Genomic DNA, 25,023 nt, shown 5'->3' with positions numbered 1-25,023 from the left:
ATCTGATTGTGGTCTGAATTCCATTTTCCTATTGCTCCCATAACCCTTGACTCCCTTGGAGATCAGCAATTTGTCTATCTCGGTCTTGAACCAGTCTTCACTGCTCTCTTGGAAAGACAATTTCAAAGAGTAACAATTGTCTGAGAGAAGAAATTCTACTCACGTTGTCTTAGGTGGAAAACCCCTTTCCTCTGAAACTGTGTTCGCTAATACTAGATTGCCCCAAAGAGGCAGATGCAATGACAACGGATGAACAGACACTGCACAACAATAGCCAGACAGTGATGTTCCCTCCCAGTTGGGGAACACTTCAGCAGTCAAGGATATTCAGCCTCTGATCTTTGGTAAGTGTCCTCCAAGACAGCCTTCGGGATACACGACAATGCAGAAATGCTGAGCAGAAACTGATAGCCAAGTTCCACACTCATGAGAACAGCCTCAACCATGATCTTGAGTTCATGTCGCGCTACATGTAACCCCGCCACACTGTTCTGTGTTTGTAAAATCTTCCTAACTACTCTGTTTTGACATCATTATGTTGATTACCTGTGCCTATCACTCTGCCTGAATTAGGTTGTACAGTTTTTGATTACTTGTTGCTTTTGCTATACCCTGATCATGTTATTCCAGCCAATTGGTTTGTCTCTAGCACCGTCTTATTGTTGATTATTTGTAATTATTCCTCTGCCTTAATTAGTCGGTTCATAGGTCACCCCTTCACTTGTTATTCAGCCTGTCAACACTCTACTCACACTATTTGTACTTAGCTGTTGATATTCTTAATTACCTGGAATTATCTTGCCATTATCTCTCTGCCTATACATTCTGTGCCTGTGCACCTCCCTCCACTTCACCTGACAAAGGAGCAGCTATGAAAGCTTGTGATTTTAAGTAAACCTGTTGGACTAGAACCTGGTGTCGTGTGACTTTTGACTTTGTCCACCCCAGTCCAACACCGGCACCTCCACATCCCACATTAAGTAAATAGCTCAAAACTGTACTGCGCTGTACTGTTCTATGTTCTATATTAGTACTCTAAGGCTTTTACATGCCATTCTGTGAGAAAGGCCAAATATTCCATTTGCCTTCCTAATTACTTGCATTATCTGCATGTTGACTTTTTATGATTAATTTACCAGGGCACTGAGATCCCTCGATATCATAGAGTTGTTTTTTCCATTTAAATAATACTCTGCTTTTCTTTCCTTCCTGCCAAAACAGATAGCCTCATATTTTCCTGCATTATATTCCATCTGCCAAATTTTTGTCCACTCGCTTAGCCATTCTATAGCCTTTACTGACTCTTCCTTTCCTTTAGCAAGTTTATAAAATAAGTCTATCCCCTTATTCAAACCATTCATATGGGGTCTTAAATTATACTGAAGTTGGTAAATGCAGTGTAATGTGGTAATATGTGAAGTTGTTCATTTTGGAAGGGAGAACCAAAGGACAGAGTATTAGTCAAGTGGAGAAAAACTGCAGAAGGTTGCTTCACAAAGGGACTTAGGGTAACTTGTACATTAAACACAGAAAGCTAGCACACAGGGGCAGCAGGTAATCGGGAAGGGTAATGGAATGTTGGCTTTTATTTCAAGGGGCTTGGAGTATAAGAATAGGGACGTCTTACTGCAACTGTACAAGATGCTAGTGAGACCACATCTGGAGGACTGTAAGCAGTTTTGATCTCTGATTTAAGGAAAGATATCATTTCATTTGAAGAAGTTTAGAGAGGGTTCACTAGGCTGATCCCTAGTATGGAGGGATTGTCTTATGAGCAAAGGCTAAACAGGTTAGGACTGTTCTCTCTGGAGTTTAGAAGAATGAGAGGTGGTTTCATTGAATCATCTAGAATTCACAATGGGCTTGACAGGGTAAATGCTGAGAGGATGGTTCCCCTCATGGGAGAATCTAGGACCAGAGGGCACAGTCTCAGAATAAAGGGGCACCAATTTAAGACTGAGGTGAGGAGGAATTTCTTCTCTCAGAGGTCTGTGAGTCTTTGGAACTCCTTGCCACAGAGAGCTGTGGGGACAGAGTCCTTGTGTACATTTGAGATAGATAGATTCTTAACCTGTTGGGAATCGGGGTTATGAGGAAAGGGCAAGAATGTGGACGTGAGGAGTGAGGATCAGCCATGATCCTGTTGAATGGCTCAAAGGGCCGAATGGCCTACTCCTGTTCCTTTCTCTTATGGTCTTATGTACCTGTAGCACTCCATTAGTTACAATTGCTAACCTGAAAATTACTCATTTTCAATGGCTGTTATCTGTTAGTCAATCCTCTATTCATGTTAAGATATGGGGCAGCATGATGGATCAGTGGTTAGCACTGCTGCCTCTCAGTGCTAGAGACCTGGGTTCAATCCCACCCTCAGGTGACTGTATGTGTGGAGTTTGCATGTTCTCCCCGTGTCGGTGCAGATTTCCTTTGGGTGCTCTCATTTCCTCCCACACTCCAAAGATGTGCAGGTTAGCTGTGTTGGCCACAGGAAATGCAGAGTTATAGGGGATGGGATGCTCTTCAGAGGGTCCAAGTTGACTTGATGAGCAGAATGGTGTGCTTCTACACAGTGGAGATTCCATGATATCACCTCCAAAAGCCATGAGCTCACCTTGTGGAGGAGGTATTTATGCAGCACTCTATTGAATAAAACTTTGGAAATGCAAAAACACATCACACCCTTGTTCCCTTTTATCCCAACAAAAATGCTTGTTACATCCTCAAAGACAATTTATAAATTAGTCAAACACAATTTCACTTTCATGAAACCATGTGATTTGATTTGATTTATTATTGTCACATGTACTGAGATACAGTGAAAGGTATTGCTCTGCACACTGTCCAGGCATATCATACCTTACATAAGTATATTCGGGTAATAGGACAGAATGCAGAATGTAGTATTACAGCTACAGAGAAGGTGCAGAGAAAGATCAACTCTAATATCTGAGAGGTCCATTCATAAGTCTGATAACAGCAGGGAAGAAGCTGTTTTTGAATCTGTTGGTATGCCTTTTCAAACTTTTGTAACTTCTGCCCAATGGAAGAGAGTATAACTGGGGTGGGAGGGGTCTGTGATTATGTTGGCTGCTTTCCCAAGGCAGCGGTAAGTGTGGACAGAATTAATGGAAGGAAGGCTGGTTTGCATGTTGGACTGGGCTCTGTTCACAGTGTTCTGTAATTTCTTGCAGTCTTGGGCAGAGTAGGTATCATACCAAGCTACGATGGTGACAGTCGGCAAATTGTCACAGATCAGGGCAGTTAGGAAGGCTGGAGTTGGTATGTGCCATTATTATCCTATTGAAGCACTTGATAATGATAGATGTCTGAGCCACTGGGTGGTTGTCATTAAGGCACACTGCCTGATTTTACTTTGGCACCAGGATGATGGTGATCTTCTTGAAGCAGATCGGAGTAAGGAGAGGTTAAAGATGTCTGACTATTCCTGTCAGCTGGTCCACACAGGTTCTGAATGCACACCTGTGGACTCCATCTGGGCTAGTCACTTTCAGTGGGATCACTCTCACAGGGGGTCAGTGGTTAGCACTGCTGCCTCACAGCACCAGGGACCCGGGTTCGATGCCACCCTCGGGTGACTGTCTGTGTGGAGTTTGCACATTCTCCCCGTGTCTGCGTGGGTTTCCTCCGGGTGCTCCAGTTTCCTTGCACAGTCCAAGGATGTGCAGGCTAGGTGGATTGGCCATGCTAAATTGCCCATAATGTTCAGGGATGTGTAGATTAGGTGGGTTTAAGGGGGAATGCATCTGGGTGGGATGCTCTGAGGGGCACTGTGGACTTGTTGGGCCGAAGGGCCTGTTTCCATACTGTAGGGATTCTAAGCCTAAGAAGGCTGATCTGACATCTGCGGTGGTGACCGTGTGTACGGCTGCATCTGAGGCTGTTGGGGCAGTTGACTTCACTTCACTGACCTTCTGTTCAAAACAAGCATAGAATTTATTGAGCTCATCAGGTAGGGATATATTATTGGCAGGGATTCTACTCAACTTCATTTTGAAGCCCGTTTTATAAGGTAAGCCTTGCCACAAGTCGACATGTCTTCATGCGGTTAGTCTGGTATTGTCTCTTGGCATCCCCAATGGGTTTGTGAAGGTCGTACCTAGATTTCCTGTGTAGGTCAGGGTCACCCGACTTGAACACCTCAGCTCTGGACTTACAATAGGGAGCGGATCTCCCGGTTCATCCATGGTTTCCAGTTGGGAACACTCGGATTAACTTCCTTGGCACGCAGTCCTCTACACACATACTGATGAAGTCTGTGACAGCAGTGGCATGCTCCTTTAGGGTGGCCGCTGAGTTCCTGAATACTGACCAATCCACTGACTCCAAGCAGTCATGTCAGAACTCATCTGTTACCTCAGAGCAGCACCGACTTTGCCTGATTCCATTATGATTTTATAAATGAGTGTGTAGACATGCTTGCTGTGTTGGTGGGTTTGATTGAAAACATTTTATCACTCTGCTAGGTAACATTGTCCGTGCGCCTCCAGTGAAGCGTCGGTGTTCTGTCCCGTTTGTTATTTAAATGCCTCGGTTTGCTGGGCTGGTTGGCGTTACTTCTGGTTCTGTTTTTCAGTGGTTTGTACACAAGGTCTAATTCAACACTATGTTTGTTGATGGAGTTCTGGTTGGAATACCAGGCCTCCAGGAATTCCCTGGTGTGTCTCTGGTTGGTTTGTGCAATTATCTATACGTCGACACAATTGAATTCGTGACCCTCGTTGGCCATGTGTAGTGAGACAAGTGAGAATTGGTCGTGTCTCTTGGTGGCTAGTTGGTGTTTGTGTATCCATATTGTCAATTTTCTTCCATCTTGTGGTCATCTCTGAAATGTCTCTGATGTATGGTAGGGTGATTAGTGAGTCTGGTCGTGTTGTGTCTTCCTGTTGTGGTTTGTCTCAGAGGTAACGGCGGATTGTGCTTTTTGGGTATCCATTCCTTTTGAAGACGCCGTTATAGGTGTTCCTGTTCTGCTTTGCATAGTTCCGGGTTGCTACAATGTGTTGTGGCTCATTTAAATAGTGTCCTGATGCAGCTCTGTTTGCGGGTGTTGTGCTGATTGCTAGCGTAATTGAGTGTCTGGTCTGTGTGTGTGGTCTCTCTATACATGCTAGTCTGGAGTTCCCTGTTGTTTTTGCGTTCTACCATTATGTCCAGGAAGGGTAATCAGTTGTTGTTCTCTTCTGTGAATTTTAATAAGTGAGACAGAACACCAACGCTTCACAGGAGATGCACTGACAATGTCACCTAGTAGGGTGATGAAATGTTTGCAACCAAACCCACTGGCTCGGCGAGCATGTCTACAAGTCCATCCACAACCCAAGCTACAAATCTTCTTGAAAAACATTAGATTTTATAAATGTTCTGCAACTTATTCCCTAATGATGAATTCCAGCATTTTCTCAATGATGGATCTTAGACCAACAGGCTTACAGTTGTCTTTTTTTCTGTTTATTTCCTTTCTCAGATAGAAGTATTACATTTGGGTTTTTCCAATCTACTGGGACCTATCCAGAATTGTGGGAATTTTGGGCAATTATAACCAATGCATATATGATCTCTGCAGCCATTTCCTTCAAGGCCGCAGAACATGGCCACATGGGTTCAGGACCTTGTTAGCCTGCAGTCTCATCACCTTTCCTGTTGCCTAGTGACTGTGATCATCTTGAATTCTCCTCTCCCATTTGCATTTTGATTTTTTAACCATTCTGTTTCTAGTGTGAAGGCAGATACAAGCTATTTGTTCAAAGACTCTGCCACCCTGTTGTTAATTTCCCAGTCTCATTCTCAAAGGGACCAATGTTCACTTTTGCTATCCTCTGTCTTTTGTATACCTTGGAAGCTTTTACAGTCTGCTTGTATATTTCTTGATCATTGTCTTACCTATTAATTCCACTTTGGTCCAGTCTGTCCTCATATCCTTGAAACTCATTTGTTTAAGACTACAGTTTCAGACCCACATTCCTCCCCCTCATTGGAGGAAAGTAAAGATTTATCATGTTATGACCATTCTTACCAAGAGGATTCTTTACGATAAGATCATTAAATAATCATGTCGCATTACTCATGCCCAGATTAACAGCAGCTCGTCCCCTGCTTAGTTCTAGCTTGTGACACTCAGCCATGACTCAAAACTGGAACATCTGATGAAATTTCCAGTATAGATACATTGGCCTGAGAGGAAATACCAAATCTTCTTCAAAACAGCTCAAAGGCAAATGGCAACTTGATTTAATCCAACAGAATATGTCCGAATTATGAGATGCTTTTTAAGAGGTTTTTCCAACTACAAATTGCTCTGAAAATTAATAACCCAGTAGAAACTGTACCATAGCAAACACAATGAAAAGAAACAAAATTAAATGTACTCCTTCATTAATGATATTTACGTCTGTCAGAGGGAGGTAGGGCGAGAGAGAAAGGGTGAGTGAGTGAGGGGAACAGGAAGAGAGACACAGGGGTGAGGAAGAAGGTGAAGGGCAGACAGTGAGAGTGAGAGTGTGCATACGCTGTACAAGTGAGCCATAGCTGTCTCATGGTGCATTGGAAGCAGTTCAGAGATTGGGAATCATTCACCAGCACAAAGGGATGTTATCCAGAGGACAGGCTGGACAGACTTGACCTGTATTCATTAGTGTGAAGGAGATGATGTGATTTTATTCAATATATAACAGAATGGCTGTCAAGATGATTTGTCCTAATGAGGGGTCTGGAACAAGGAAGCTTAAAAGAGACACCTTGTTTATAAACAAAGATGGAAATGAGGAGAGTTGCACCCCACCAAGGGCTGTTATATGGAGCAATTCCCTTCAGACAGTAGCCGAGGCTGGGTCAGATATTCAAGATGGTGTCATACACAGAATCTCGATTGGTGAAGGGAATCGAAGATTATGTGGAACAGAGAAGAAAGTTGATTTGAGGCCACAATCAGAGCAGCCATGATCCTGTTGAATGGCAGAGCAAGTCTGCAGGGCTAAATAACCTACTCCAGCTCCTATGCTGCTTGTTCATATTTTGAGAGATTAAACTCACTCTCAAACCAGTTCCACTTAAAACAGAGTTTAAACGTAGAATGTTTTTCCTACAATTCTCAATGCAACACAGGGAAAAGATATCACATGCCTGTTACCACAGCAACAGCTCACCCCATTCTCAAAACAGCAAGAAAAGATCAACTCAAATCAGAGGCACTGTCAGCTGGCATCCTCCGTAAATGAAGCTTCAGCTCCAACCTACTCTTATTAACTTGAGAAAAGGATCCAAACACAGCACCCAGTGCAGTTTCACTGCTCATTATCCTTTTGAGGTCGGGGTGGGAAATGGAAGCAGGGTCAGGACCTGGCAAGTGGAGAGCTCAGAAGTTCGATAAGTTCAATTAGGAAGGACAGGGACACTTAATTCTATTGGGTTTCAAATAATAGAGGGTGGTCATCTCATTGGTGCTTATGATTAAAGGATTTTATAGGTGCAAAAGGGAGAAAACATTTCCTGTGGGTGGGATTGAAGGAGAGTAGGAAAATAGTAGTGGAGAACAAAACAAAGTGTAAAATTGAGAACGGGGGAACCCAAACTTTAAAATCTAAGACAGGTCCATTCACAGAGCTTGTCAACTACCCGTACTTGAGTGGAAATCTGGAAAGAGTGGGTGCTGAGGGTTAGTTCAAAGTTAAAATGGTTTACTGCTCGACAAGGCTCGAGGGGCTGAATGTTCACCTATATGCCAGCTTCTAGGCATCCCCCCTACTCACCACCTGCCTGGATGGGTGCAGCACCACAAAAAAATTGAAACCCTCCAGGACAAAAGGAGCCTATTTGATTGGCATCCCATCCACCACTCACTTCCTTCCACCATCAACGCAGCAGCAGTGTGTACCATCTACAGGATGCACTGCAGAAAGTCACCAAGGCACCTTCCAAACCTGTAACCTCTACCAGCTGGAAGGACAAGGGCAGTAGATACATGGGAAGTTCCCCTCCAAGCCACTCACCATCCTAACTTGGAAATACATCACCATTCCTCAGTGTCACTGGGTGAAAAATCCAGGAACTCCTGAAAATAGTGCACTTACAATCGATTACAGTGGTTCAAGATGGCAGCTCACGACCATCTTCTCCAGGACAATGAGATGGGTAATAAATGCTAGTCCAACACCCACATCCCATGAACAGATGAGGAAAAGTGGTTGTGTATCTGCAAAGGGTCAGAGGACTTTGAAAGAATTTGATTAAGGACAGAGCAGCTCATTCCTTAGAAGTCGGCATGGTCAATAGTTTGGTTGTCTGGGATCTGGAAAAAGAAAATGCACAACAAGGAAAATCAGTTCCTTTAATTAAATTTTATTGTTCAATTTCATCATAAAGCCAGACTTTTTTTTTTAAAAACAGTAGTGCCAACGGATAGATCAGTCTGTGCACATACACAGACAATCCTCAAAAGCAAATGGGAACAACTAGCAGCCTGGGCTTCTGCACAGTAACAGGGAAGTGACTTAAGCAATTCCATGCAGACACCTCCCCATTTAAAGTGAAACACTGAAGAGAGACTCCCTCCCCAAATGACACACAGCACACCCACCCCCTGCAAGCCCTCCCCTTACCAGTGAACCAAATTAACAGTATAAATATGGGTGCTTACAAATGGAGTGTGCGCGCGGGGGGAGCGGGGAGGTGGCGTCAACAGTTAAATTGTATGAGCTCCCCCAGCATCTACAATGGAGGATCGAATCAATCACCACTCTGTATGGGGAGAAACCTTGCATTTTCTATTATTTTAGGCTAAAATCAAACATCCATACTTCTAACAAGGTTGGTTGGTAGCGCCTCCCATCAATTCTGAGATAGGCATTATCCCCACCTACTGATGTGTAAACACACTACCCTTTAAAACACATGATATCCTGTCAATGTAATGCACAGACAGCAGTTATGGAAAGTTTCACATACATATTCAGGACTACAGTACAATTCTCAATGAAATGCATAAATCAGGACAAACATTTGCATCCTCCATTGAATTAACCTTAAAATAATTCACCAATTAGTGTTTAATACTGATTAAACCTCACAATAAAAAAATGTAATGAAAAGTTTGACAAAACAATGCTGCTCAGATAAGGCAGCAATTAAAAAAGTGTAAACCATAACCAAAAGCTTATTATATATTAATTTTGAGAATAAATAACTGGTTTGAAATTGCAGCTTTTTCAGTTACATGCTTGTGTGTCATGAGCTCTCTATGCTCTCAGTGGAGTGTACAGGATTAAATTAGCTGATTTCAGGGCACAAGATTATTAAAATTTGAACTACTATTGTTCTCCATGTAAACAGAGAGCACATCCCATGTTGCCCAATACCCCATGAGGGGAAGACAGACCCTATAGGGAGGGCTGACAACAGGTCTAGCCTTGCAGTCCACACTCCAAGGAGACAGTGGAGAAGGAGAAAGTGGCTTTTATGGCAGATCTGTGTTAAACATAGGAGGATTGATGCTTCCTGGTTTTGATTTCACTTGTCCCTCCACCTACTTTCCTTTCAACAACCATCAACAAAAGGCCATTTGCTTTGTCTAGACCAAAAAGAGAACTTTTAACATGAACCTGCAGTTCAGACAATTTGAAAGCATTGAACAACACCCACAATCTGATCTTCCAAGTGGAGTTTGGCCCCCGTCAGCATTAGAATATAGTCATCATTCTAACCCCTCTAACCCTTAGCAGTATAGCACTCTACACTCGCCTCCAAATACATCCATCTGCTCTTTAATCTACTTTCCCAACCATCATTCACTCAAGTCACAAGTAGGTGTCTGTTGACTCAGTGTCTGGCTAAAATGGCCAAGCTGCCATTACCAGGATTAGACTGATGGAGACATTGGGCCGGTGATATCATCTCCATCCAGCAATGGGAAGGCCCTCTGTCAAGAAGTCAACATGAAGACACTGTATTCTGCATCCAGACTACCTACCCTTTCCAGATAAGCGATGTCTCACAGCTGAGATCACCACACTGAACGAAGCTTTACCAGGCCATAAACTGTTTGCATTCTCATGTCACCGTGAATGACTGGGAAACAAAACTCTTACTGATAAGAACAATTCACCAAAGCAGTAATTCAATTGTCTGCCAATGGTAGTATCAACTTGACGTTAGAGTCATTTGCAGGTCACAGCAGCCCTGTCACATGGGGAAAGGTGACTGGTGTGGAAGGAACAGAAGTCATGTGTTTCACAGTTGAAAACTAGGACCACACAAACTGTCATTACTTCAATTCTCTCCTGTGCTTCCTATCATATTGATGATGGGTTTGAGTCCAAGATAATTTAGGTGATGTTTGTTATCAAGTCTGACTCAAATTTAAAATCAATATCATCTCCTCCACTCCCACTTTGTTGCAGTTTGCAAAGTGATAGTCTTCAGCTATTATTCAGGAGGGAGAGAACAAAATACCATCCACCTTCGCTCAGATCATCACTACCTCCTCAGGGGCAATTAGGGATGAGCAATAAATGTTGGCTGGGTGAGCAATGCTCACATCCCACAAATAAATAAAAATATTACCCTCACCCACAATACAATCGAAGTTGATTAACATGCAGAATATATTTTATACTGAGGTATCAGAGCTCCTCCTGTTTATAGTGGAACGTTCTTGAAGCAGTGATTTAACAGGGTAAATTGTTTTTCTTCACTCTGAAAGCGATGTGGTATACAGGTACCCAAAAATGCTGACTCAATCTGCTGGGCAACAAGGAACTCCCATCGTAACTTTCCTCTTCAACCCTGGTTTCAACCAAAGACTCATGAACTTCTACTGGATAAGACCACGGTCTGTGGCTGATCTCAGCTGATTGGTTTTGTGTCTTTGGGTGCATTGGTGAGTGTTTAACATTGGATCAAAGAGAAACTTGACATCAAAGATATGCACAACCAGGGTAGGATGTTTATAGTTGCACAACTAAACCAGAACCAGGCGATACAAGATTTTCCCCATGCTATTGCCTTCAGTCACCATCCTTCCTGGAAATGGAAAATGGCTGAGAAAATCAATGATAATCAAAGCAGCTTGGCCCTTACTCATTTATGAATGCAGCCAGCGTTGAGTTTAATTTGTCAGTCAGGTCTAAATCAAGGCCTGACAGAGATGAGTCTATCACTGGGATAGTTTACAAGGTCCAGTCCAGGAGATAACTGGACAGGAGTGTAAACCAGCCTAATTACTGAGTCATCCAGGTCAATTCACCTGCTGACACATCATTAGACTTGCATGAAGGATGGATCATTTGGTTCAAATGCCAGCAGCAAGTCAGCGCTGATGGAGCCCATAACCCAGGAGGTTAGACTTCTAGTGAGAACAGTGTGGGATCAGTGTGAATGTTAGCTCCAACGTTCCTACTGAAAAGGGCCTGGGCACCTAGTGGAGGAGTTTATTTACGCCCTCTGTAACTAATTGAAACTGTGACTGGTCACGAGAAAACCCACCCTACACCAGAGACTTCGCTCACTGTTACAATTGGCAATAGAACAGCCACAAGCACAGGCTGGAATTAAAAAGCTCACGAGCCAAGCTGTCACTCTAGAGACCATGGGGAGAACCAAGCCAGCTCCAGAGCAGTCAGTGAGTGCTCTCCTTTATGCCAAGTGATTTGCACAGTGAACAAGACTAAAAACCCTGTCATCTATTTGCATACAAAAGGAAAACAAGTAGCCCTCATTCCAAAAGTATTTGGTGGCCACCAGATACCATTCTAACCTCTTGGTCCCAGCAGGCTCTTGCCCTCCCCCATTGTCACAGCTCAGCCCTTCACCCAGTTCACTGGTGCTCGCAGGGATCTTGGGCCTGAGATGGTCGTGCAACGTTTGAAGCATCACATGAAATGTAAGAAATTTGGAGGGGGGGGGGGTCAATGTGCATTACTTGATACATCACCAGAAACACTCCAGAGAAGGATCAATATTTTTGCCTATTAGAGGGTGGGATTAATCCAAAAAAAAGGGTTACAACTCCCTGCGCACAACAAAAGCGCTTAAAAAAAGTTCTGTTTGGTGAACAAACGCCTGATCAGAATTCCACTTTGCAGGCTGGAAAGGTCTCTTCTTGCATGACAACAGTGCTGTTGCTCCCCAGCACTGTGATGTTCAGTGACTGCTGCCTCTCATGGGTCTCCTGGTACCACTCGTGCATGATCGGAGATTCAAAGGTTGGGATTATGGTGACCTGCAAATAAAACAGTACAGGATCACATGACTTGAGACAGCCAGCAAGGAACTTGCTAGAGCTTCAAAAGAACCCTGTGGAACTTGAGGAAGGACACAAAATTGGGACTCGAGACCCTGAAGTATAGACTGGAGAGCGAAGGGCAGGTTATTCTGAAGACATGGCGGCTCATCGGCATCACGGCTCATTCTGCAAAAAGGGAAGATGTCTGTCTGGCTTCATGGCCACTTCCAGATACTTTAAAACAAATTCTTCCTGTTACTTAACCCCAGCAGTGTTGAAAAAGCAGAACAAAAAGTTATAGTAGGAAGAAAACACACTGTTCAAACTGCCAAGGTGGGAGGTTACCAACAACTACAAAAACAAGTTACTGGAAAAGCTCAGCAGGTCTGGCAGCATCTGTGGAGAGAAATTAGAGTTAATGTTTTGGGTCGAGTGACACTACATTAGAACCCTTACCAAGCTCCCTGAAGTTCCTTGTAAAAAGAAAACCTGTATTCTAATAGCACATTGTGACCTCAGGATGACCCAAAGAACCTTTACAGCCATTGAAATATTTTGGAAGGGCTGGCTGTGCTGTAAGAAATAAAGCAACCACTTTCAGTAAAAGGTCAGCCACAAACAGCATTATCACGACCAGACCATTCGGCTTTCAGCAATGTGGGGAAATAGACATTGGCCACAAACCTGCAGAGACCTCCTGTGTTCTTCTTAAAGCAGCCTGGGATCTGTTCCATTCGCCCGGAAGGACGGACAGGATCTCAGTCTAATGCACCCCCCTAACATCACAATCTGCAAAAGCCAGACTACAGTGAATCAAGGCAGCAGCTCATCACTATCACCTTCACGTGGGCAATTAGGGACGGTTCATAAACATCAACGCTGCCAATAACTACCCACATCCCATTAAATAGATCTTTTATTTTTCATGATATGACTGAACTAGAGGGAATTAAAACAAAAACTGAGCCAACCTTTTCTGTCCTTTAATTCTCTATGGGATGTGGACATTTATGGCAAGAACAGCATTTGTTGCGTATCCCTAGTTGCCCTTCAACTGAGTGGCTCTCTAGGCCATTTTAGAGGGCAGTTAATAGTCATCCACATTGCTGTGGCTCTTGATTCACACGGAGGCCAGGCTGGGTAAAAACAGCAGATTTCCTTCCCCAAAAGGCTACAGGGGACTGGATGGGTTTTTAATAACCAACAATACTGTCCTAGTTACAAAGATTAGCTTTAGATTCCAGATCTAGTTTTGAATTTAAATTCCACTAACTGCTATGGTGCGATTTGAAGCCATGTCCCCAGAACATGAGCCTGAGACTCTGATTACTAGCCCAATGACATTACCACTATACACAACCATCTTCCCAAACAAGGGGACATTAAGTCAGGGTTGAATGACCAAAGGTTTGGTCAAATAGGTAGGTTTTAAGGAGATTCCTGGAATGAGAGGAGAGGCAGAGGGTTTAAGGGAGAGAATTCCAGAACCTTGGGCTGATAAATAAGAAGAAAAAAAAAACCCAATCAGGAATGCACAGACAGCCAACTTAAAGTGAAAGCAGATATCCCGGAGGGTTGTAGGATCCAGAGGAGCGAGATGGTGGAAACTGAGGTACTGGCAGATTGGTGACAATTGCACAAAGGAAAATTCCCTCACCTGGATATTATCCCCCCACACGGCTTTGCCTTCCAGGAGAGAGTCCAGAATGTTCCTCATCGCCCTCTCCTTCTGGGGATCATCTCCACTTATGACGTAGATTGAAGATCTCAGCCGTTTAAAAAAGTCTGCGTCGATTGTTCTAGCACTATGGTTGTTGGGAATGTAGGCGAGATCAACATAAACAGGGGATCCCACAGAAGGAGCCTTGCTCACTGCACCTGCAACAGCAACAACTTGGAATGAGTAGGGTTTCTCGCTCCTTAAGCTGGGAGATGCTATCAACAAGAGCCTCGATCAGATCATTTAGGAAATACGATGACCAACAACAAGAAATGTTGTGGAACAAAAATTCCCTTCTGTGGATGAACCTGGATTAGTCACCTTGGGAAAATGACATTTGCCCCTCCCTACTCCTGGGGTGGCCCTGACATGGGCAGAGACACCCTCTCACCTGCAAACAAGTGCCTGAGTCTTGACCACATCACCTCAAAAGCAAGCATTGGGCATGTCAACTTTCAAATCCCATACAACTCCAGCTCGGTAGCCACTGAGCAACAACTCTGAAACAAACCAAATCGGCCCAGCAATGGTGATGAGCTAGTGTCACAGAATATGTGACTCTTCAGAACCAGATGGATACCCTCAAGAAAGGCAGAAATCAGAGAAAGAAAATGGAGACACCGAGTGCACCAACAGTAGGCAGCCATTTGGCGCGTATTGAATCTATCACTCCCACCTACTGACAACTTCATATCCTTTCATGTCCTTAGTTGAGCAGAAATATAATCATTTAAACATTGATCTATGAGCTAACATTTCTCGTCTATTTTTAAGGTAATTCCACAATTCTATTAGCCTTTGCTTGACTATGTTTTGCCATTTCTCTCGGAATGGCATGGCTCAGATCTTAAGAGGTTATATCTTTGTCCTGCCCTCTGCCTGAGGGAAAAAATAATGGTCCCCTTGTCTAGTGAACTTATCCTTTTCAAGATCCTAGGAAAATCTCCAGCAAATATTACCCCCAGCCTCATTTAATGTGATCTTTCTTTGTAATCTAACTCTTTGAAAATTCTAGTGAGTCTGCATTGCACACTTTCCAAAATCAAGCTATTGAATGAGGAGAGACTCAGAACAGATACCTACTCTGGCTGTGGGCTGCTCTAATCTGGACCCTATGTAACAGAGGCAGAAGCTCCAAAACCTTTCAGTTTCTAACCCAATAGCTGGAAAGTCTGCATTCCATTCATATTGGCTTTTTTGTACGAGACCACGACATTTTAGTGATCTATGGACAACTCAATCCCACAGTAATGTTTTACAAGAAGTTCTTCCGAAGTACTGACAGCTCCTTTCTGGCCCCGCATCTGACAAGAATACAGTCTTACCCACATTATGTAACTGACCTGTCACCACGTTGCGAGGCGGTTTGGAACTTGTAGTTTGAAGATACTTTCCCTTCTTCTCCTCCGAATTTATTGACTGGTTGGAACTTACTCTGAAAACCTTCGCTGGTTCATTGTTCTTACTGCCTGTGGCCATCTTATCCAACTCTTTGGGCGTCAGTTGGTGACCTTTTGGTTTGGAGAGAGTCGATTGTTTAGTGTTTTCAGTTTTCCTTGCTGCAGAGCCCAAAGTCGGCTTTGAACCCAATTTTTTGCCTTTCGTCCTCTCTCTGGCATCTTTGGTAGAGTTGTGTGTCAGTACTTCAGGGTCTACCATACAGATACCAGGTTGGGGTGGGGGTGGGTGAGGGTCTTTCATCGGGGCAGGCAGAGGGTCACATGGTCTTGAAGACACAGGAGAATGAGACCTGTCGGCAGGAAGGATCTCAGATTCTTCCTCAGAGTCAATGCCACCATCTGCAGTGATGGACGGGCAGTCCTCAGTCCCAGGCTGGGCATCAGAACCTGAAAGGGTTGGAAGGGACTCACTGGCAGAGGTTGGGGTCCTTTCATCCAGTGCTGCCTTTCGACTGGAGGGAGACCTGTGACCTCTCCTTTGGCCAACCGGCTTGGCAAATTCCTGGGAAAGGTCACTTTCGTCTGATAACTCCCGTGGGCTGGGGTTGATGGAGGGTGAGAGTTCAGTCTTTGGGTGCTTAAATTCACAGGGTGATACGAGGCACAAGTCAACATCATGAGGAGACTCGGAGGGCAGAGCCATCACACGTGGCAAATGCCCATCAATTCCATCGCCGCGAGTTAACACACCATCACCATCCAAGGCACTGCCCAATGGCACCTGTGGAGCCCGGAATGGATCTTGCAACGATTTCAAGGGCAAGCTCATGCCAGGAGGGTCGCCCTTTGCTGAGAAGGTTTCATGTTCAGGAGAAAGACCATTGAAAGGTCCCCTCTGGTTATGCTCTCTTGGAGAGGCCAGAGCTTCACTCACAGGTGGCAGAACTTGTTCAAAGGAGACTGACAGAGACTCATCGACTTCTGTGGAATGAGGAGAACCAACCTCAGCTGGCAATGAGGGGGTGGTCAGAGTCAGCGAAACATCAGGGACTACTTCCTTGAATGGACTTAAGGTCAGGAAGCCAGTATGTCTGTCCAGTGGAGCACTGGTGTTTTCAAAAGGTAGTCGTGCATTTGACTGGGGTCCTCCATCTAAAAGCTTATTACAAGCATTGTTCAACTGGGTCTCCTCATTGAGAAGGCTGGAAACTCTCTCAATTAAGCCATCTTCACCTCTGGGAATGATCTCATCAATGGGTGATTGATGGAATGGGGTATGGCCAGCACTGGCAGGGCCTGATCCTGGAGGAGAGACCATCTCCAAGGTCTTCTCCTCAGAGCTTGCACACTGGTCCTCCAGAGTCTCCTGGTTGTTGACCGACATCTGCCCTTTAATTTCCTCTAGTGGCCCAAGCTCAGTTGGTGTTAGGTCAAAGTTAACACTACGATCACTCCGTGGGGTTTTAGGAAGAGGTGAAAGGGCTGCCATGTTCCTACTAGGGCTTAACTTTTCATCAAGATATCTGAATTTATCAGGACTTTCCATCTCAAAACCATCTTCATTTTCAGTATCACAGATCAGACCATTAATATGATTAATTCTAATCATACCTTGATGAGATTCAGCCTCTGCGTCACCTCTGGCTTCCTGTTTCTCTTCTGTACTCTTGCCCCCATCGTGTGGCTCGAACTCCAAGACGACTGGGTCCTCCCTTTCAGGGATGGTAGTGTCGACAAGCTGGCCATCATCTTGGGGAGAAGACTCCAGCTCACTTTCATTCTCCATCGTAGTGAAGCCCTCATCAGGTGAGGTTTCGTCTGGTATGACCACCTTCCCTTCATTCCCTTCTGACCCAGTCTCTGCACCTCGTGCCTGTACCTCTTGCTCAGCTGGTTCGAGATGTTCAAAATCGGCTGTCACATCCTCAGGAGTGGACATCTTGGAAGTAGACAGCTCGGGACCCTTCTCGGTGAGGGATATGCTGCCTGCAGCCTGTTTGCAATCTGCTGCAGTCTCCTTATTCTGAAGCTTTGGTTTGGTTTTGAGAGACCCTTTTGCAGAAGTATGTAGATCTTTTTTGGTCTCTTTGCTTGGCATATTGCTTTTTGCTGAAGACTTTCTGCTGTCAGAAGAAATGGAGGACATTTTTTTCACGGGGGCCTTGGCTCCTGTCTTTTCGTCTTTTTTAGGCTCCATCTTTTTAACTTGTTTTGATATCTCTTTTCTCACCAGCTTCTTTTCCTCTGAATCCTTTCTTTCTTCTCTTTTAGAGACTTTCACATCCTTATTCTCTTCCAGTTTCATTGGCTTGGCCTCTTTCTTTTGTAGTTTTTCCTTGGATGGTTTCAGTTGGGTGGTGGTTTTCAGTTTGTCCCCACCTTGCTCTCTAGCCTTCGGCTCTGCTGACATATTGGGGCGAGATTCTTTTGCTCCCTCACTGGAGGTTGCTGTGTCAGCTTTAGTTTTCCCAGACTTGTCCTTCCTCTCTACCCGGGGTTTGGCAGACCCCAGCCGCGATCCGACCAGGCCAGCCTCTGGGTCACGACCTCCCTTACCACTCGACCCCTTGCTGAGGCTGTGGAGACTCTCCCGACTTTCGGCCCGTTTGGGCTTTGGGCCTTTGTCTTTCTGCCGAGACTCCAGCTCGCTCTGGGTGGCCAAAGGCTGCTTCAGGAAATCCAGGTGCTTCACCTTTTCCAGTCCCTCCAGAATCTTGTTCTGAGGAGTGCAACCAGGAAACAGCACCCGAATTATCTTTTCGACCCGACTTGCTGGGTGCCAAACAATGAGGACACAAATGGAAACCTGGCATTGAAGCGGAACATTCCCTCCTTTTGGACAACCATTGCCTGCCCACTGTTGCATCAAGTAGCTCAGGTCCTTACTCCCTTCAATTGGATTCAGGACATACATCTCCAGTCGTCCAACTCCCATCTTTTGAAAGAGAATTAGAGGTTCTAAAGAATTGCCAACAATTCTATAGAGTGGCACTGGGTTAATATGCAACAGGTCCAAATACTGAAGCGTCACACTAACCTCATCAATGCTTCTCCTCACATTGTTTCTCTCAACATGTTGTAGCTTCTTGGGTGCGTTGAGAAACATGACTCCAATCTCAGGAGAAATAAGATGCTTCGTCCAGTCATTGTTCAATTCAGAGCCTAGAGACTGGTCATCATCCAGCTCTGCCAGCTTCCTGTGCAGCAGACTGTTGATACCAGGCAGGTTGTCGGTCCCAATGTGAGTTAACAGGACAGCGTCAATCCTGTCGAGGTGGCGAACCAATTTCCAAAATGAGGATTTCTGATCTGATCCTCCGTCCACCAGAATATTGAAGCCATTGACTGCAAAGAAAGCCGAGTCCCCTCGGCCTCCGGGAAAGATGTAGCAGCAGGGTTTGGAGAGCTTTAGGAAGCCCACGGTGGCCGGGGGCTCCAGTAGGTCAAAGGGGGAGGGTGCCTCCATGGTCTCAGAGAGATACTCCAGGAATTCCTGCAGCCCTTCCATCTCTGGCAGTGTGACTGGAGGGTTCAGCCTGATCTCGATGAACTCCTGGAGACTGTGCTTCTCCAGGCTCGATTTCTTCCATTCTCCCAAGTCAGGGCAGGCCAGAGTAAGGCTGGCCTTGTCAGCAGGAGGTGTGAAGCTCAACAGTTCTCCAATCTAAGAGGAAAGCAGAATGCCATCACATTAATTCAGCACCTTATTCTTACTTTCAGAAACGTCAGCTCAACCAAAATCCCTGACACCTGGGTCCCAACTCGCAGAAGCTTCCATTAACCCATCACCTGCTTGCAGACAATTTCAAATTTCTCTTCCTCAAATTCATATTGTCCCCCACCCCATCAAACACTCCCAGAACAAGAACAGAACGAGGTCAGATACAGATTAATACTCTTTCTGCGCTTTTAAACCAAAATTAAAGCTTCCTCCACTTTTTTAAATTGAATGTAAAACACCTTCTACACTGTCACGGTCAAACATTCCTGTCCTGGGGATCTTGGGGTTAAATACAATGTAAATCTCCCTCTACTCAAACAGAAAGTAAACACAAAGCAAAGTTCCCCCGAAACTGTCCCAGGACAGGTGCAACATGACATTACAGGAGATTATAGCTGGAAGTGGCTAGAAGGAAGACCAGCAGCCCACACAAACAAACAAACAAACAAACAAGGTGCAATTCAACTTTGAAATCAGACTTCTAGACAGTGAAACAGGAGACACAGCACTGTCAGAGACAACCTCCTTATCTGTGAAGATCTGGATGAAATCCTGGAGTGTGAAGGATCTTTTCTGCAAGAGGAGGTCACCAGATTCCTCCAGGTATGGCCCAGCCAACACCAGGAGCTTGTGTCTTGATGGTGCAGCGATCAGAATCCGGACCTATAACGGAAATGGAAACACAGAAGTCAGCCACAGGTCCAAGTAGCTGATTGTGTTAATGCAAAGAAAAAGGTGCTGGATTATTGCAGCCTCCTGACTTCAGCTGCTGCACTGCAGAGTTTGAAATGGACTATTGGGGTGGGACCAAACCACCCCAGTGACAATTGGCATCACAACCACAAGTGCCACTTTAAGAGCATCCACTAATAAAAGAACTGGTGCAATTAAAAGAACTTTTAATTTATTTCGTGTCACAATGCCATAAAATGTAAGCTATTGATCTTGCAATTCCTTCAGCCAGTTTAATACACAGGACTTTCAGGGACCGAAATGATTTGATATGGATTCCAAACACTTTCAAAGCGTGTTGTTTTGGCAGACCAGGATTTAAGACTATAGAATGCAACACAAGTGGAGAAGGCTCTACTGAAGAAAACGCACTTGGTGAGGGACAGCACTGATGGGAAAGGAAGAGAACAAAGAACTTGTGATAACTGCAACATTTACTAACCAAGTGAGCTCAAATTAAACCTTTATACCTCAAGGAAACCCTTTGTGCCAGAGATGACACAGCTAACTACTTGGAGGTCATATGCTAGATGTTGTCTTTATTATTGTTTTCTAGATTAGAGAGTCAGAAACTCTCTTACACAAGGAAATCCTTTGATTGCTTTAAGCATCAAAGAGCCAAAGATTAATTGCCTATATTTTTAATTGGAAAAAGTTGTAGACCATAGTTAAAAAGAATGCAAATCTTTATTACAACTAGAGAAGGTAGAAAAGAGGAAACCAGTTTAGTCCTTCTCACTTGGTCCCAGCAATAACATTTTCCAACATCTAAGGGGCTAACTTTACAATCAACTCCTAGCTGAGTTGAAGGGCTGGAACACATGCTTGTCAATTTGGCATTGCAAAATCCCACAAATTGCAAGTAAAACGATCAGACGCACTATTTCAGGGACATGGGGCCAAATAAATATTGTCTATGAAACAGGGGAGAACTCCCTTCATTTAACCCCAAAACAGTGCCTCAGGATCTCTACACACAGCAAGCCAGGATTCAGGCCCTCAATCTGAAGTCTGATCAGAAAGGTGGGACCTTGCACCGGAGGGTCAGCCTAGAGCAGGGAACACACACGCACACACAAAATCGGAGCAGACAGCTAGCCACTGAGCCACTGAAAATTCAACAAAACAATAAAATGAACCGCCAGATACATGACCGCACTGACTGGCCATAGATTGCAACACACCCATCATTAGGTGAAAGAGGGGGAGGCAGCCAGAGCAAGGCTTAACCACCCACGGGTCAGCCTAGTCAACTGTGGCAGGCACAAAGCACAACATTTGACTGAGAAAAATCAGGATACCAGAGAGCAAGGACAAAGCCTGATATACTGGGAAAAGGGGAAGACAGTGGGGTGTTTATCGAAAGGTTACAAAGTCAAAGAGAAACATCTGATGTCTCACCTCAGCACACAGAGACTCACTGGAAGGGTTTATCAGCACCAATGTTTCCAATGCCTCACCGCTGTGATGGAGAATCTTTTGATCTAAGACAGAAATAACAAGGACAAACTGAATAAAAGACCAATCCTGCTGATTCCAGACCCAATTTCACCAGTTTGGCCTGTCACTGCATATAACACTGGGGTACAGCACTAGTGGGGACAGGCCTGTCACTGTATAACACAAGGATAAGGTTAATCACAGAGTCAGGGTGAGTTTAAAGGAACTACATTAAGAGTGAGACACTGAGTGAAGTTGAAAGCTCTGAACAACTGATCTGGGCAAGTAAGCCTCCCAGCTCATGTGAGCTGTGCAGATTCTTTCAGGAGTCACTGACCAGAAGGAGATTAAAGTGACAGCATTAACAGGTGGTCCAGCCCCCTCTCAATACTGTCCAATTGGAATGTGAACTCCTTGTGCTTTCAAGGCACGTGGGTGAGCTGTGAGGAGAGCACCCAGAAAGGCCTCCATTTAGCCAGAAGCTTTGGTCAGTTGTCAACACAAACATCACAGGTTAATCTGCTTGTCTGAATGAGGAACAGACTACCAAGTCACACAAGGACAGCAATTCCTTCCTCATGCACAACTTGGCACAGTCTCCAATCAACCTCCCTGCACTCAGTTGCATCCTCCAGCAGAGTGTGTGCATGAGGCAGCAAAAGTAAATTGTTAAAGTATTGGACAAGCATGTCAGATGAAATGCAAGCTGCATTTATAAATCAGGATTAACATCATGCAGAACTGAAACGGAGGAATATCATCGAGGCATACAGGATCCTTAAGGGGCTTGATAGAGTAGAGGAGGTTTCCCCTCATGGGAGAGTCTGGGACCAGAGGGCATAGTCTCAGAATAAAGGGGCTCCAATTAAGACTGAGATAGGGAGGAATTTCTTCTCGGAGGGTTGGTCTCTAACTCCTGGCTACAGACAGCAGCAGGGGCAGAGTCCTTGTGTACATTTAAGGCTGGGACAGATCAATTCTTGATCATGTGGGGAATTAAATGTTATGGGGAAAAGGCAGGAAAGTAGACATTGGTAGGTGTCTTTTCCTTAGGATGGGGGATTTCGAGACTAGGGGGCACATTTTTAAGGTGAGAGGAGAGAGATTTAAAAGAAAGATATGTGAGGCGCAAATTTTTTTTTTTTTTTTTAAAAACACTGAAGATGGTTCGAGTGTGGATGGAACTTCCTGAGGAAGCGGTGGATGTGGGTCCAATTACAACGTTTAAAAGCCATTTGGATAAGTACATGAACAGGAAAGGTTGCGAGGGATATGGGCCAGGAGCAGGCAGGCGCAGTTTAGTTAGGGATTATATTTGGCACGGACTGGTTGGACCAAATGGTCTGTTTCTATGCTGCACGACTCTGAAGAACGTCAGACTAGCCCACGATCCTATTGAATTACAGAGCAGACTCAAGGGACCAAATGGCCATTGCCTGTTCCTGATGGTCCTGTTCTTCATTGGAACATTATCAAACTGCATTTGACACTAAGACATGTTGAATGGCAGGCAAAGGGGTTTAGGGAGGGAATTTGGAACCCAGCACCCAAGCAGCTGGGGGCACAGCCAATTGTGCAGTGATGAAAGTCAACAACATGCAAAATGCCAGAATTGGAGGCGCAGAGAGATTGGAAAGCACAGAGTCAGTAGGAGATAGTAACAAATATCAGTGATAAATATCCAGCTCAAAAATAAAATGACTCATCAGCCAAAGATGCAGTGAGTGAAGTAACATCTTTTCGCCTGTACTTTGGGCATATGCTGATCTAAAATGGCTGTGGTCAGGATCAAACAGAAAAGAAAAATGGGTTCCCATAGCACTCAACTGTCCTGAAAAGTGAAAAATAACTTCACAGGACAAGTTGTGGGGGTAAGAGGGAAAAAAAAAAGCATTATGACTGCAAGTGTTTGATAGGGACAGTGTAGAGGGAGCTTTACTCTGTATCTAAAGGCATGCTGTCCCTGTCCTGGGAGTGTTCAACGGTATCCAAAATCCACATTGAGCAGCTACATCTCAAATCTGACTAGTGATCACGAGCATGAAAAGTAAAGGAATCTTTGTAGAGCTCAAAATACCTCAGGAGAGTGGATCTTTTAATCAAGGGAGAGTTCCTAATCTCAACAGTAACAGGGTGTGGAGCAGAGCTGCAGTGGAAACTCCAGGCACACAGCTCCCCCATTAGAAGTGGAGCCAAACCATACTCCATTTCCCAACGCAATCAGCCTGGCTAGTTTACACCAGTGTTCATGTCTCACACATCTTCCTCCGCATCTGTTCGAGCATCCTTCATCTCCTGTTTCTCCATGTTCCAGTTAATTGCTGCACGCTATTTCACATCAAGCACACTGTGGTGACAAATTCCACATTGTCACCCTTCACCTGGATTCCATTTAGGATCCACTTAATGATTATATCATGGTTAGGATCTCCAGCTCTGCTCTGTCCCCAACAATGACGTCTCAGAGAGGGCCTACCAATTCAAGGAGATTCTACCCCTTAGACAAGGGGTCACAACATCAGCCCTTAAATACACCATCCCTCTACAGAACAATGACAGAACCCCAGACCAACACGATTTCAAACCCAGACCATTAGTGAGGGCACAAGAAAGGAGAACATGCTTGGAAATAATGGCACAGCATAGCAAGATCCCACAAATGGCTATGCAATAAGCTTCAGAGAATCTGTCTTCATGCTGCTGGATAAGATTCGAACTTTAACCTTCTATAGAGCTCCTCTACTCTGCCCAAGAATGCTGGCTACAGGATCTCTTACATCAAACTGAAGTCAGATAAAACCTTATCATAATTACTCATCTGGAAGAGGGGTTCTTCAACAGTGCAGCACCCGCTGAGTACCGATACAGGGAAAAAGTCTGAATTTTGCTCAGAAGTCTCTGGTGTAGCATTCAAACCAATAACCTTCTGTTTCAGAGGTACACAGCAAGTTTAAATGTCGAAAATGACTGAACGGGGCTCACACCAAGCGATTATCAGTAAGGAGACAGCAGCCACTCCACCTGTGGCTCTCAGATTGGTGTCAAAACAAAAAACTCAATAAAAATGCAGAATAACAGTTTGCATTTATATAGCGCCTTTTAAAATGGAGTTAAAGTCTCAAAGCTCTTCACAGGAGTGTGTGAAATTCAACACTGAGCCAGGGTCACATTGGGAGACAAAGTCAGGTGAATAAAGATTGGTCAAAGGTAAGTTCTTAAAGCAGCAGTTAAAGCTCTAGAGGGCGCGGTGGCGAAATTTAATGAGAGGGAATTCCAGAATTTGGGTCCAAGCAACTGCTACATGAGCCACCGATAACGCGATGATCAAAATCACGATGCTACGAGGTCATAATTAAAGAAATGCAGGATGGAAAGATGTTCTGGATCAGGGAGAGATTGTCAATTGTAAACAGCCAACAAAGACAAACCCAGCTCAGGCAAATTTACCAAATGAGCATTCACAGTAAATCAATAGGGGGGACAGGGGGAAAGAGGTTCCTACTAAGGGACACCTTCATTAAGGCAGAGACACCTGGTGTCTCCAAAGGACCACCCACTTGCCTGGAGGATTCAAACCCAGTAAAGTAAAATCCCTCCATTTGGACAGTTTTCAAAAGTTAATCTACTTCACCCCTTCTCCAGGCCACCCTCACACATGCTGCAGGTCCCTCTACAGGTTTAGAGGGAAAACACTGACTCCAACTGAAAAACTGTACAAAAACAAAGTTGCTGGAAAAATGGGATGGAATCCTCCAGGCAAGTGGGTGGTGCTTTG

General features: G+C 44.6%; 1 protein-coding gene across 2 annotated transcripts in view; it reads right to left on the bottom strand.

The window, feature by feature from the left end:
* Window positions 1-8,339: 8,339 nt before the first annotated feature.
* The window catches only part of map1sa (microtubule-associated protein 1Sa), a 24,919-nt gene continuing 8,235 nt past the window's right edge, over window positions 8,340-25,023 (bottom strand). Inside the window, exons 3-8 of one of the 2 annotated variants that reach the window (XM_020516755.2) lie at window positions 21,210-21,292; window positions 19,599-19,739; window positions 16,967-19,019; window positions 15,299-15,466; window positions 13,893-14,113; window positions 8,340-12,232 (exon numbers count right to left, since the gene is read on the bottom strand). In XM_020516755.2, the coding sequence (XP_020372344.1) occupies window positions 12,077-12,232; window positions 13,893-14,113; window positions 15,299-15,466; window positions 16,967-19,019; window positions 19,599-19,739; window positions 21,210-21,292 (2,822 nt within the window). In that variant the 3' untranslated portion in view covers window positions 8,340-12,076. Of the gene's footprint in view, window positions 12,233-13,892; window positions 14,114-15,298; window positions 19,020-19,598; window positions 19,740-21,209; window positions 21,293-25,023 lie in introns of both variants that reach the window. The other variant, XM_020516754.2, reaches the window with a different exon arrangement.

Source organism: Rhincodon typus, chromosome 29, assembly GCF_021869965.1.
Source record: "Rhincodon typus isolate 14 chromosome 29, sRhiTyp1.1, whole genome shotgun sequence".
NCBI classification, from domain to species: domain Eukaryota; kingdom Metazoa; phylum Chordata; class Chondrichthyes; order Orectolobiformes; family Rhincodontidae; genus Rhincodon; species Rhincodon typus.
Note: the sequence above shows the minus strand (reverse complement) of the source record. Positions and strands in the feature narration are given on the sequence as shown.